The 15,767-nt window shown below is 41.5% G+C and overlaps 1 protein-coding gene across 2 annotated transcripts; it reads right to left on the bottom strand.

Annotated features, from left to right (window-relative positions):
- Positions 1-339: 339 nt before the first annotated feature.
- LOC139344647 (beta-2 adrenergic receptor-like) lies at positions 340-5,720 on the bottom strand. 2 transcript variants are annotated; one of them, XM_070982969.1, is made up of 4 exons: positions 5,500-5,720; positions 2,642-2,804; positions 2,211-2,502; positions 340-1,628 (listed from the first exon to the last, which is right to left on the bottom strand). In XM_070982969.1, exons 2-4 carry the CDS (start codon positions 2,799-2,801, stop codon positions 584-586), a joined length of 1,497 nt encoding a protein of 498 aa, XP_070839070.1. In that variant the 5' UTR covers positions 2,802-2,804; positions 5,500-5,720; the 3' UTR covers positions 340-583. The 2 variants fall into 2 exon arrangements, with proteins under 2 accessions (XP_070839070.1, XP_070839069.1); XM_070982968.1 differs by lacking the exon at positions 5,500-5,720 and adding an exon at positions 4,437-4,639.
- Positions 5,721-15,767: the final 10,047 nt, after the last annotated feature.

Here is a 15,767-nt window from a genome sequence, read left to right as displayed (position 1 = left end):
TTTCAGCAGAGGGGCGTTTTGGAATGCATGAGCATGCATAATATTTTGATTATCGAACAATCATTAAAGCCTGTATTTCCTGTATTTCAGTAGCAAGTAATTCATATGCAGTCCTTTATAACATCACATTTCTCTTATGCATCTTCCAATAATAGTCCTGTTGTAAATTCCAGTTTGGTGAAGCTCACAATGTTTGGTTTCACTTTGCTACTGCATGTTGTTTAATTAGCATTAATTTGAGCTATTTTAGCATTTTTTTTGCATCATGTTGTTGAGAGTGATGCGCTTACAATTCAGCCTTACTGTGTCTCACAAAGTTGCATTACGATGTCTTGTAGCTGCCTTTGTGGTTTACATTGTTGTTAGGGAAATTGCAGCAGCATAGAGGAAGTGATCACAAGCAGACTTTCAGTAACATTCACCAAAATACACCTTACATAATATTAACACTGTAAGCTACGTCCTCAAAAAAGACCAAAAAGTTGAGTCAATCTAAATGAAAAGCAAATATCTTGAGCTTCATCAAACTGATGTTTACTGCACGGCTATGCACCCACAATGTAAAGTCTAAAATCCTAATTGGTCAAGCAATAGAAGCCTGATTTTCCTTATAGCTCCCATTAGCAGAACTGTTATCTTGCCAGTTTGTCAGGGAACCAGGAGCTACTTCTAAAACCTTGTCAGAGCAAGAAGGTGGAGGAGCCAGAGTTAGTGAGCTGTCTCGAATGGAGCTCTCCAAACTGCCCGTCCACCCAGATCTCTTCTGAACGGCCAGCCCCCTAACACCATTCAGGTCTGAGTTAACATTTATCCTACCTGTGGACTTGGAGTAACAATCTCTTTCCCTGCACCAACACCATCCTCTCCTCCCTCCCCAGCTCCCCTGTTTGCCCCTCAAACAAAGTATCTCCTGAAAGGCGTGCCTGAAGTCGGGGCTGCGGCAGTAGATGAGCGGGTTGAACGCAGAGTTGGAGTATCCAAGCCAGTTGAGGAGTCTGAAGAGCAGCTTAATGTCACCCAATTTGAGGAAGGTCATGAGGATGTTGAGGATGAAGAAGGGTAGCCAACACAAAGTGAAGGTTCCCATAATGATCCCAAGAGTTTTCACAGCCTTGTGCTCCTTAAGACAAAACTTGAGACGCTTTGTGGCAGAGTACTTTCCTTCCCCTTTTTCTGTCCTTGCTCTGCTCTCTCCTAACTTCTCTTGACCAGTGTCTGTACCTCTTGTTTTCTGCATGTTCAGTCTGTCCTCCCTTGCTTGTTCTCCCACCTCAGTTCCTGCCGTGAGTGTATTCATAGCAGGACTATCATTGGGATAAGTCAGCTGTGCAGTGTAATGCAAGTTATAAAAGTGCCTCTCCCTCCCTCTGATCTTCTCCAGCTGTTTCTGAGCCTCTTGGAAGACCCGGCTGTACAGGAAAATCATAACCACCAACGGCAGGTAGAAGGACACAATTGAGGACGACACTGCATACGCTGCATTGGTGTTGAAATCACAGCAGTACTGGTCTTTGGAGCACTTGATAGCGTCGTCATCACTTGACACCCACAACTTCAGATGGATGGGCAGGAAGGAGATGAGGGAGGCCACTACCCAAACCCCAAGGACCACTGCAAAGGCACGCCCTCTGGTTAGCAGCAGGAGACAAGAGAGTGCACATAAGTGAAGAATATTGTAAAGAGGGTGAAACTTAAGTTGTAATAGAGGTGCTCTAAAAGCAACATGATAGGCACTGTTTGGTGGTGGTGAGTTGTAGGCTACAGGGGGTGCTTCTTTCTATCGTCATACTCCAGGACATTACCATGCTGAGTAATGGGAGGGGAGAGTTACGAGTGCTCTGCTTTATGGATTCAAATTCTCACTTTCTACAAACTTTCCAGCACGTTGTAAATCAAGCCATACCTCAACAGCTGATGTCACTACAGGTGTTTTCTATCTACCGTCAAAGGCAAAATCTGTTATGACATCAGTGGTAGGGATGTGGCGAGATGTACAACATACTGGAAAGTTTGAATGTGTAAAAAATGGTGCAGCAGCAGAGGCACCTTTGTGACTCATTATTGATTTACCCAATGAAGGTTGAATTCATTCAGCAACCAAGAGCTGAAACTGTGAACAACTGGTTGGTTTTGTGCTGTTATTTGTTTAGTAAGATTCACTTTTGATTGGAAGTTTCTTAACTTTTCTTAGCAAAATTTCTTGGTCATACCTGGTGAGTAGTGTTGGGTAGCGGAGTGGCGAGGTGATAGCAAGGTAGCGATCCAGAGCAATCACACACAGGGTTTCTATACTGGCTGTCACACACAGCACGTCTGCTGCTGTCCAGAATTCACACATGAAGTTTCCAAACTGCCACCGTTCCACCAGGATGTAGCTAGAGCCAAAAGGGACCACAACCAAACCCATGATGAGGTCAGCAATAGACAGCGAGGCAATGAAGAGGTTGGTGACTGTCTGGAGCCGCTGGAACCGCAGGATGGCTGTGATCACCAGCACGTTACCTGGGCGGAGGAAAGAGCAATGTAACTGAAAGAGACATTTGGATAAATCAGCTGTAAAAATATTCCAGTGTTGATCCTCCAATTAGTTGATCCAACAAACCATCAACTCACTGAAATGATGAAATGTTCCGTAACTCACCAAAAACTATAGCCAGAACCAGGATAGCCATTGCAACACCCAGCAGCACGAGCTCTGCGTCACTGTACTCCGAAGACTTCGCAGACCAATCAGAGAACAGGGAGGAGTTGCTGTGCTTTGATTGGTTAGCCAGTGCTGAAACAGCACTCCCATGTTCCATGATCTACAGTCAGAACACAAAGAACAACACAGCTTTGTTCACAATGGATTAAGCCACTCAGGAGAGCTCAGGAGTAGAGTCCAGTTTCCTTGCCTGCTTTCTTACTGGGATGAACGCACAAGGTCTTTCACAGAGGAAGTTATATGTCCCATAATGTTATCATGAGTTCATCAAGTTCAGTGGTCGTCATGCCTTTCAGTCTTTCTCCCCCAGTGTTAAGGTATACACGAATGTGATATCAGCTGTGTCCTGCTGGGATGTAATGGCATGCACTGTATGTTTCTCATGTCCAGATCACTACCATCAATTCATGATGAACAAATTACTATGATTTTTAAAATTAGTTTGGGGGCATGTTTGCTGTTTTTATGATAGGATGTGGCAGGAAGCGGCAAGAAATGGAGGGAGGGTGAGGAATGGAAGAATGACATGCAAGAAGGTCCCTGGCCAGACTTGAAGCGTAATAAAGTTAAATTATGAATACATTTTTTAACAGAGTTTACATTTGGCTTCTTGGCTCTGTCCTAATCATTATCTACAAGCATACGCCAAGCCTACAGGTGTGGATGGATGTTTGGAAAGTGCTGGGGCTTGTGAAGTGCTATATGAGCTACATCAGTTTATGTGGTATGTGGTGTTTGCAAAAGAGCAGCAGCAGTATTGGCAAAGTCATAGTGCACCTCATTGCTGTGAGTACATTGGACATATGCTGCAGCACAGCTTTCACATCAAACTAGCTATTTTCAGGGGGATGCTGCAATCGTGATGTAAGCAAAGGTTTAGGATTGTAAGTCATCCTTCAAAAGATCAGACTGTCTGAGCTGCATTCTACATGTTTGCTCCACAGGTGTTTTGCTCTTTTACGTACAGGTAACAGGGAACAGCATGTACTGATTTTTTATAATTCACCTCTGACTACCTCTAGACCTTGTTTGGTTAGCTGGGTCTCCTGTGTGCATGTGCACTTGGATTAATATGTATGTTGGTGTTATTCCAACACAATCCAAACACTCATAACACACGTTGATGCCGGCAGAGAGATGCACTGAAGTGTTTACCCAGTTCTCCCGTGGTCAGTGAGTGGTGTTGCATGTTGGGATGCATTTCAAAACCCAGGGTGGACCACGACAAGATTATTTATTTATGATTGCCATTTCGCAAATGGAATAAATTGCTGCCGTACTTAAACAAAGACTTACAGTGTTGTTATGTTACTATAGTAATACAGCACATTAATCATCAGTGTTAGTATACTGTTTAATTATGTTGTATATGTCGCACTTTTATTTAGAGAACAAAGAGGTGCAGGAGTGTGGGGTTAGTAATGGATCTGCTGCAAAATTAGCTGCAGATTTTGAAAATCAATCTTTCATTACTGACGCATAGAAGGTTGTTTCAGCTGTAATGAAAGGTGCACAGCTCAGTCTGCCCCTGAAAGGATCTAATACATCAAACACAAACATAGATGTAACCAAAGGAATGATTTCCTCTTTTCTTCATGTTTCTAACATGTTCAGTGCACTTGTTGCTTTCTTCATGGAGCTCGACCGTGCCACCCTTTACACTGATGACCTTTTAACTGTGCGTTGTGACTGTTCACTCGTCATTGATCAGATCAATAATCAAAGCAGCTACCTGAACTAATGCATGACCAGGCTTGAGAAAGAGGCTCTGCTCGCTCTCCTCTTCCCTCTGCATGGGCTGTTTAAACAGTTACAGACACATACAAAGAAACTTGACCAACACTCTGAGGTCAATAATCAAATACAAAAGATTTACTGAGACGTGATATCCCATTATTTGTGCAGACATAGCTTAGTTTTGGTAATTACACAGAGCACTCAAACACACAAAGGTGCACACAATAGTGCACGCACAAAAACTCACAGTGCACGTGCTGACACAAAAATACACATCCAACACTCAGCTTTTGGAGTGCTTAGTAGAATAAACTGATGATCGTAGACCAAACTGTGAGGGAAGAGGGATATCTTTGTGCACTTTGTGAAAAGCACACATGCTCTAATAACAACCGAGTCATAAAACATTTTAACGTCCTCGTAAAATAAACCACATACGCTAAAGATGAAAGCTAGTTTGGATTCACTGATTATGAGAAACACCCTGCAACACCCAGAAACACTGCAGGAATCTGACTTATTTCTGCTGAATTAGGTTTGGTCAGAGGTCTTATTTCTGTGGCAGCTGTTAGAATATAAAGAAAAGAGAATTAGACTGATGCTTTTTAAATATTTCAGTGCAAAATCAATTGATCATATTATTCAATTAGACCTCAGTTATGATTCAATTCAACAAGTTTACTTACCTTGACACATTTGAATCCTTCCACTATGTCAAAACTATACAAAATGATAGAGTAACTCAAGAAAAACTTGCTGGTTGTTAATGGCACTGAGCTGACCCCAACCCATTTCATTTAACACTAAAAACCTTTTAATGCTTTAACAATTCTGAAATGTTTGAACCAATAGACACTTGTGTAAAGCTGGTTCTTAAAATATCCATGGCGTTATCAGGAGTAAATGTTTTTAAAATACAGTGTGTTTATATGTGTGTGTGTGTGTGTGTGTGTGTGTGTGTGTGTGTGTGTGTGTGTGTGTGTGTGTAAATACATATAAATGCGTGCATTCGTGCATATGTGCATAAACCGGCTTTAAATCAAACTTAGTTTTCCTACCTTCCAGGCTCTGCACTCTGCTTTACAATCCAGAGATTTGATAATCCAGACGCTTTCACACCCCCAACACAAAGTATCATTATAATGAGTTTGTCAGCGGCTTTTTGGTGTCTCTTCTTCTTCTGCTGAGCAATGAATGTCTGGTTTTGTGTGTGACACACACACTCTGCCTCACGCTCTCTTTCCAGTACACACTCATGTATAAACACACTCTTTCAGCCCTCAACCACACTTGCCCTTTTGAAGCAGCTGAGCCCGTCACCCTTTTTATAGGCAAGCCCCTGTGACATCACAGCAGGACAGTAGCCTATCAGAGGACAAGGAATGGCTTTTAGTGTATATCGTGTGTCTGCAGTGCACTAACAGCTCGACAGCACCCAGTGCCCTCTGGGGAACAGTAGTTTTTTAACCTTTATTTATTCAGGGAAGGCTTTCTGAGCTCTTTTTCAGCACCACCCTCCTTCACTTTCACACATGCGAGCTGGTCTACAAAACCGCAGATTTCTGTTTTTGGCTGCTTGGTAACTGCACTGCTGCTGCTGAAAACATGACAGCAGCAAACTTCAAACTGGTTGCTCAGATGTGCTCTACTTTCAAAAACAACAACGTTGCATTTCTAGTTACAGAAACTACTCAGCTCAGGTTAGGTCCAGTTTGTCATAGTTGTATAATTTTGGGGTTATATTTCTTGTTTTATGTGATTAATAGAATATATAGTATATACAGGTTATATAAGAGGCAGTCACAGCTAAGCAGCCACTCCCCTGCCTACCTGTAGTTTAACGTTTGCTTAAATTGGATTGAAGTGACTCAACTGCACTCTACTACTCAAACTGTAGTCCTGTGTTTTGTACACTGGTAACTCAGTTAGGTTGATTTGATTATTGATGATTTGACTCAAGCCTGGATCGTTTAAGATGTCGTCAGAGGAACAAATCTGTAAGCTCAAACCTGCAAGAGTGTAGGCTGATTCACATTTAACTATATCATGTCTCTCCAATAATGTTAGCATGCATTTGGAGTCAAATTCCTGCTTAAGGTTTTGTTAGTTGGTGCCATTCACTAATACTGAGGAGGAATCATCAAACATGGCATTCAGTATAATGAAAGTAACTCAAGGTTGACACTGGAAGGCTATTAAATGTGAGTTTGAAAAATGTACAACCGAAACCTCCAGTGTACACACACTCAGACGGACATTACAGCGAAGAAGTTTAAATAAATATTATTATAAATATAAATATTAGTAATATTTGCATATTCATAGATTTGGGATTTTTCAGTAAGGAGGGAGTCGAGTAGTGTAGTGAGTAGAGGAGGGTAAGGCAAGGGGTATTCAGTTGGTTGCAATCTGCAACCTCATGGTTAGATGATACTAAATCCTGCACACTGAACCTTTAAGGATCATACATTTAGTACTATTATGTGTAGTTTTTAAAATATTCTGGCACCCCAAGTGGAATTTGGGGTTCTAAAAAAGCACTGTAGTCGACAACTGTTGGGACGCAGAGTTGAAGGGGCTGAAAGCAACACTGCACAAGTGTTCTCTGTGATTTTTGGTCTATTTAACATGCAAAAATGGGTTCATCAGAATGATTTAAAAGATGCTATACAACCCCCAGTGTAAGTTTCAGGCAAGCCACTCAGCTGGATCCTGAGTCAACTCCACCAGACCATCAGGGGTTCCACAAGGCTCAGTTCTGGGCCCCCCTCCCAACCCCTAGTGGTTATTGTCCCTAGTGCTGGCCTACAAGGCAGTGAAGAACTGTTCCTTCACACTAGCGAAGCAAAAGTAATATTCGATATTCACAGGGAACAATTCGACCATTATTTGACCCCTACTCAAGTTCACACACGCTTGCACAGCAGTCTGATGAAGGATGGTAGCTAGGCGTTGTGATTGCGTTCATAAACAGGAACTTTATTTCCTCTGCAGCTCTGAACACACACCCTTCTAACACTATTAGGCTGGACACTTCTATGAACTTTATGGTGGCTACACACACCCGTTGAACTATATCATACCTGCAGGTTCACTGCACTTATTGAAAGTCATTGTGCACAAAAGCATTTAGCAAATTAATCTAATGCAAGACAGTATAATCACATTAAAGTTCAAAATAGGTCTAAAGCTTAACAAGGATATTTAACTGCAATCTGCAGAACACACAATAACCTGTAGGAAGTTCTGACCACAGAATGTACCAAGCTACATGTTCAGGTAAAACCATCTGAGTGCTTTTCATGCACCATTGAACACAGTGTTCTGTCTGTTTTATGCTGATGCACGTACACAACAAAGTCCTCCCACACATGAACCACATGCTGAAAACTTTATTCATGCTCTGTGTTAAGGCAATAGGTTTAGTTTTTTGTTGGTATGAAACCAGCCTGTTGGTGCTTTCTTGGCCATGGGAAACAGGAAACACTTAAACCACAGTGAGAGCTTCACATTGTCTCCCCTTTCTCCTACTTTCAATTTCATTCTTTATCTCTCCTCCTCTTTTAATCATCCCTTTACTTTTCATACAGTCTCCTGGGGCCTTGTTTGTCAAGGAGCCCAGAGCAACATCCATGTGGCCAAAGGGACTGATAAGTGATAACGTTCTGATCACCATGATTCATCTTCCCAGCCTGAGCCATTTATATTTTGACCACCCAGCTGATCTGCAGTCAGTACTCAAGCACAGAACACTCTGCGCCTGCTGCCGTCGGCCAGCAGAGCCTGCAAACAGTTCATTCACAGGTCTTTCTGTTTACGGAGGAAATCACTGCTGGTACCACAAAGAACAAAACAACAAGTGGTGGCATTGAGATGCACGAGAAAGAAGTCTTGTCTCTACTTTAGATGTTCTTCCTCGTTCACACTTTTGAGTAACATGTCTTCCTATGGGACTCGGTATGACCATATCCTGCTGTCTGTCTAGCCCAGCACATTCCTCTCCGCACCTCTTCCTGTCCTTGTCCTGTCCCTTCCTCCACATCCTCCTCTCCCTGCTATACCTTCTAACTCCTAAAGTATCCATCCCTTGATTACGTAACTCTGCTCCCTATACGGCTGATTCTTTCCTATAATGTTTTCCCCTGCTGTCTCAAAGTCCCTCCTTGTTATTCCCTGCTCTCATTTGTTCTCAACGCTGCATCATCCTTTGTCCATTTGAGCAACCCACTGATGTGGTGTTGACGACTTTGTATGCATACCGAATGTATCTGCAAAACGATCACTGACAATATGTTTCATTTGGTTTTCCTACATATTAGTTCTTGCAATACAATACCTGCTCATAGCAAGTAAAGCGTGATTAACATTTCCATGCTTATGAAAGATCATGGTCTTGATTAGTGTTCAATCCCACTGAACATAATCCAGGCACCAGTTATGTTTCTAACAAAATATTACTGGCAAAACAAATCAGCAGAATGTGAATGTAATTACTTGGGTTACTTGAGATTGGGTTTTTGTAATTAGCACTATCTCTTTTTATGGTTAATTTGTCATGTTACTATAAACAAAACTTCCCATTTTTTAAGAGAATAAGTCAATATTGCCTTTTGTTGTTGATCACCCAGCAACAGTGCTCCTGCTTTGCACTTAAACATGACTTGAAGCAGACCTTGTGAGTTCCACTTGAAGGGATCATATGACACAAGCCAAGTTGCCGTGTATTTCCCAACAAAGTGTTTGATTGTCAGTCAAAGAAAATTACTGTGAGATGTCAGTGAGGTACAAAGAGAAGATGCTGAAGCAGACTAATGTGCATAATGTCTCAAGGTGTTTTGCTGTGGGTTTTCTCCTCTAATCTTCTCTGTTACTTTCTGCTCAACCGATATCCTGTAAAGCTGGGAAGCTATAAAATTTCTTCACAAACAACACATTGCCTGCCTCTGTATCGAGTAGTTTCCTCAAGCGATGGGACCAGTCTATAGTACCGCTATGTTCCTGCAGACTGTTGAGTGATTCCCACAAGGATCACGCAGCTGAAATGTACTGATTAACAGCACGATAAGGTGTATTTCTTCACTGCACATTTTTTTCAGACATGAGAAGCTGTCATCACCAGAACAATCTGTTCCTGAAAGCCACATTCGTTTTATCTTGCACAATTTGTCGCTGCGTTGGTTGAAAACAATTCAAGTGCACTGTGCAAAGACATGCGTCTGTAGCAAGAAATCAACAGCTGACTAAATCTCTCATTTGCACCGACTGGGTATTTGTTACGCCTTAATGTGGAACCAGCAACATGACATTATTGAGCTGCACAGCAGAAACCTACTGGAAGTTCTTTTCAAAACTCTCTCTTGCAAACACCTGTTCAGTTCTACTGAAGAACTCATCATCATCATCATCATCATCACTGCCATCTGACATTAGATTCCTCACCAAAGAGAAGCCGTTCCAGCCACTGATGAGGTTTGTATATGTGTGTTGAATAGTTTAGTATGGCATTTGAAGGGTGTTATTTGAAATAAATTAGCCAGTGATGGGAAAAAGGTTCCCACCCCTGTTCTAAGTGAGGCCCAGTCTGTGCAGTATATCCTGTAGATAATGTGTGTCTGGACCACTGTGGCCATACTGTACTGCTTCCTGCTGCTATATCCTAACTGGACTTTAACCCCTTATCTTTCCTGAACCCCAGTCTGAGAGTGGCTACATGCCAAAGCATTTTGTAACTACCTTGACCCAAATAAGATCAGATTTGATTAAGGGTAATACAATTCAATTGTGTACAGTCTTCCCAATTTAGTTGCAGAGTTCAGGGGAATTTTTCTTGCACATGTGTTCCAGCAAACTGAATTTGTAGAGATGTGCAGCTGTTAAAGGTATACCTGTAGCAGTGTTTTTCAGACAGAAGCCAAAAGTAGCTGAAACTAAGGTTGAATACTGAAAGGTAAGCATCCTGTAGAGGAGCTGTCTTCAGTCAGTGATCAGGCTTTGCTCTGTGCGAGCACAAAAAAGGGAATATGAGTGAGTGGTTCTGAAATGGTTTTTTTCTTGTCAGCATCTCCTGCTGAGTCACAGAGTTCCTTAGTTTCCTTTCATTCTCCCTCTCTCCTCCTATATGTTTATGTATTTTTACAGCCCTGAAGTCACCTCTCGCAGGCTGAGACAGTTGTTTTCACAGATGTGATGACTGAAAGGGTAGAACAAGGTGGCGAGAAAAATTCAGCGTCACAAATTCTGAGAATATTTGATGGAGAAAATTAACCTTATTCATATCACATTTCAGTTACAATATGTCAGATTTTCAGTGGTGGAATGTAACTCCACAACATTTCTGTTTAAAGTATTGTTCTTTTTGCTCCACCATGTTCATCTGACACCTCTAGTTACTGGTTACTTCAGATTAAAGGTCCAGTGTGCAAGATTTAGTCTCATCTGGCAGCGAGGCTGCAGACTGAACAAAATGCAAAAGGCCATGGCCTCTGTAGATATAAAGAGCTCATGCTAAGATAATGAAAACATGATTCTTATTTTCAGATATTATACATTGATGAAAATCTAATTATAGGTATTACATTACATTCTCCCAGTTGATCCCCTAAATCATACACACTCGACCTTTAGATTTAGTTTAACAAAAAACACGTCATGCTTATAAAACGCAATGCATTGTTATAGCTTAACACTTACCTCACCTTTTTGATTGGTGACCCTGAGTGCTCATCAGCACTTCACATGGTTTCATTTAAATAAATGATAAATGAATGAACTGTATTTATATAGACCACTCAAAGCGTTTTTTAGAACTCAAGTCTGCATTCACCCACACATTCATGCAATTGTGGCAAGGCCACCTGCTCATTACAAGTTTAACCATTCACACACAGTCACACACCAGTGGCACAGCATGAGGAGCAATTTGGGCTTAAGTATCTTTCCGAAGGATACTTCAACATGTGGTCTGCCGAGGCCAGGGATCGAACCACTGACCTTCTGATAAGTGAACAAACGCTCTGAGCCGCTGAAATAACTGGGAATCAAAACGGTAGAAAAGCAAAGATTTGAGAAAAGTACAAGAAAAGGATGAACATTTCTGTAGCAGAACTTTGTCTTTTCTCATTTTGCATTGCATAAATAATCTCAAGACCCCTCAGATTTATCTTATGACCCCTTGGTTGTGAACCACTGATTAAAACTAGCTATATAAAGTAGCTAAATTTGCCTCCACCCTGAGCAGCTACAACTGTAAAATGCTGCTGAAACACTGATGCATCAGTATTAACTTAATGACAAAATATGTAACAACTCAGTCAAATGCTTTAAGTCCATCTAGCCAATAATACTTTGACTTAAGCATGACTCTGAATGCAGGACTTGTGTAACTGTAATTGAGTATTTTTACATTGTTCATTTGGTACTTTTACTTACAAGCAAACAGTCTAATGCATCTTCCAGCACCAGTGCCATCTGACTTCATATACGTGGGTGTTTGTGTGTGTTGACAGGTGAGGAGAGGCGGAATGAAAGGTCGACTTCTTACGCATCAGGAATGAGGCATGTGAGCAGAAGAAACACTGTCTGTCTGCCGGTCAGCACATTTCCTCCCCTCCTCGCTCCTGTTTTGCTCCCTCTCAGTCTCTCTTTCCATCACTCGCTCTCACTCATCCTCTCATTTTCTCTGCTCTCTGTCGCTCGTTCTCCTCTCCCTCATCACTCTCTCCCATTTCATCTCCTCTCCCTTCTCGTCCATAACTCCCCTTCTGCCCCCTCTCTCATCACTCTCTCTCTTTCTCTCTGTTCCCTTTCTTTCATTGTTTCCCCCTTGTGTAACTCTTGTACTCTGCTGCTCATCTTTCATCCATCCCTTCTTTTCACGTCCATTTTCCTCCCTCACCCTCCGCTTTTACCCGTGTCTCTTTATCCCACCTCTGTCATTTGTCATGCCCGCTGAAGCACCATTTACAAGCAATCCTCAGCAGTTTTTACCTCTTCAGAAGCAGCAGATGCATCAAGTGTTATTGAATAACAGCATTTAACATTTCAGCAGCTTTGCAAGTGGCTTTACACCAAGATAAATTCATTCGGTGAACTTTTTTTTTTGATGATAACCTGCAGCTTCATAGATTTTGAAAACAAATATCATAACTTATCACCGATGTTTATGTCTGGGTGGGGAAAAATTCACACGCACATCATGCACGCTCTCTCGTCACTCATCACATTCATTTCCTGTGGAAAGTGGCCCCAGGCAGCTCAAAAACAGTCATTTTAATATCAAAGTGGTGATTAAAGCGGTTCCATGGAGCTGTGGGACTCACAGGAGACAGATCACTAAAGGAAGTGGAGGTGAGATTTCCTGACTATTTGCCGCTAGTATGAGTCAAACTGCATATCCTGAATTTCCTTATAATGCAATACAATACACATCTGAATGCACATCTATTTAAGCAGAAATTCCTCTCATCACAGAGACTATTTGAAGTTTCTGTTTGATAAACTCAAACAATTAATCGATTAGCGAAATAGCTCATCAACTCCATCAGCTAACTAAAAATTGTTTCAGCTCTACAACTGACAAATGTACCAATCTGTTAAATTTTACTGTTTCTTTAATCTTCCATTTAAAAAAAATTAACATATGTGACTTAATCAAGTCAAGTTAAAACCTGGATCAGTATTTGCTGTCATAGCTGGATTTAGCCTTTGCAGCTTCAGTGCCAGAACAATGCAGGATTTAATTTCTTTGACCTTAACTGACAGAACATTTCTTCAATTTAGCATTGAACCGAGGGCACTTTCTGGGGAAACTTGAACGGAGACGTCATTTACAGGACTCAGCTCAGAGATTTCCTGTCACACGTGGCTGCTCCGACTACTTTGGATTAGAACCAGAGCTGTGAAAAACTGGTTCCACGCCCTGGTTTGAACGATGGGAGAGAGATGCTGACATGTTAATGTGTCTAATCTAATACAACAGCAAACTTTGAGTAATTTATTTTTAGTTGCAGCTCTCACTAATCCTCAATTATTTGTCTCACGTTGTCACCACATTGCTATCACAGTGAAAGACATGCACTGGAATAACACACAACAACATGTGTCCTGGCTGAAAGATGCTTACGTCTGATATAATAACACACAAAAACAAAGCCCTGAGGTGAGTTAACCATGATGTTTTTTAGGGGAGATGAAACTGCAGAACACCACTGCAGGGCTGTCTTATCATGTGATATATTTTGGGACAAAGTCGGGGCAAATGTGTTTTAATTTGGCTATCTGAAGATCTGAGTACACAAGGTGTGGTTTGTCTTTTTTTTTTCAGAAAGAACATAAATATCTTCTGATATCAGCCGTACTTTCATCTCCTGCAGCCATAAATCCTCCATTTTTGGGGTGTGCACTGTGACCTCTGACCTCTTGATTCTGATTTACTAACGATAAATCTCGCTCTAAAGAACAGGACCCTGACATATGAAGAGCTCACTGATGACCCTTTAATCATAGGGAGTGGAGGTGGATCAGTGATTATTCTCTCACACACGCTTACACACAATGACAGTGACCTAACCTTTGGCTTGTCCCATTTCCTGACTGACAAACACACACACACACACACACACACACACACACACACACACACACACACACACACACACACACAAGTTTAACAGGACTTTTGTTACTAAGACAAGGATCAAATGCTTGAGTCTCCTCAATGTGACAATGTACAGACTTGTGTCTCCACAATGGGATAGATACAGACGCACACACACACACACACACACACACACACACACACACACACACACACACGGTATCAAGTCTTATTGTGAAGAGAAACTTTTAAGATAGTCGAAGTAGCTGACTTGCAAAGTGTCAGTACCTCATGCTGCGCAACAAAGACAGCGTGTTTCTGTGTCCTCAGGCTTTTATCAATAAATCTTCCAACCCCCAGGATTCACATTTAAAATGATGACACTGAAAGTATCAATATTAAATGATCGGCAAATATTTGATCCTGCGAAATGAGACATAAATGTCAACCCTTAATTGTTTGAATATATCTTTGTGTTAGCCCGCTGATGTCTGTTTTAGCCTGAGGAGTGATGAAAGACTTGTACCATGCAGATTAAAGGTGCTACCTGCATTTAGTCATCAGTATATCACCCTGATCGCTAATTTTGTGTCATTTCCAGCAGCAGACTGTTGTTTTCGGTAAAGACGCTCCAACACCAAACGACAAAGTTAAAGTTGACAACTACCCGCTGAACACAGTGGAGCATTTAGCCGATAAAGAGCCAGATATTTACATCAGGAGTTGGTGGAGACCAAAAACAGAGCTACAAGACCATATTGGACTTCATCAGGGGTTCAGAAACTCAGTTCATCAAACACAATATGCTAACGTTGTGCTTATAGCGTGTTTCCACTGCCCACATTTAGCAAATAAATACAATACAATCAAATAAATGCTTGCAGTTTCAGTTCATCTTTAATTATGTAACCATGTTATGTCACAGCGGATTGGCAGACTTGATTTCACGTCAGCTGTATTTATAGGATCTTGTGCCACATTTCCTATAAAGCCTGATACTTCCTGTACACGAGGATGTGGCTACTTGCTCTCCTCTCAAGCACTACATCGAGTTTATTTCTTTAATCTTATTCAATTTCTCTGCCTCTTCACCTGCATATGCTCTTATACTGTATGTGCAAATGCAACCATTTACCTGTTTGCAGGTCAACAGCAGTGCCCTCCTCATGATCATACTGTGTTTGTGCCATAGAGCAGCCCGGCTGGTTTACTGTGATACCTTAGCTGCTAGTGCACAATCTAAAATGTGACGCCGAAAGAAGTTCCCAGCCTGATATTACGGTAGATGAACATCTTGAACTTATGGTGCAAATGCTTTACTGATATTGATCAACAGCATCTGTCTTCCTTTCTTCACCCGAACACAGTGTGTTGAGGTACAGTATGTGATTACTGTTATTATTTTTCCTCATTCTTCAAACGCCATTTTGCGTTCACACGCAAAGTTCACCAAAGCATGCTATTTTTAGTGTGACCTTAAAATTTCAACTTCCCCATCAGCTGCGTCTGGCCTGACCAGCGACAATGCCACTTCACCTTTCACAGACAACAGACATCCTCCGTATTTCCTCTTTTACAACATCATAAGACTGTGACACAGTGGCTTTTATATCAATGACCTTTCTTATTTAATCACAGAAAAGATGGCTGCCGTTTTACGGAGTGTTTAAAAATCCAATGATGCTTTGTCTCATTTGAAAAACCTGCTTCTGCCCTGTGTTTTTGCACCAC

The sequence above is a fragment of the Chaetodon trifascialis genome, chromosome 16 (genome assembly GCF_039877785.1).
Source record: "Chaetodon trifascialis isolate fChaTrf1 chromosome 16, fChaTrf1.hap1, whole genome shotgun sequence".
In the NCBI taxonomy this organism is placed as follows: Eukaryota; Metazoa; Chordata; class Actinopteri; order Chaetodontiformes; family Chaetodontidae; genus Chaetodon; species Chaetodon trifascialis.
The sequence above is the reverse complement of the archived record's forward strand: the minus strand, read 5'-3'. Positions and strand labels throughout refer to the sequence as shown.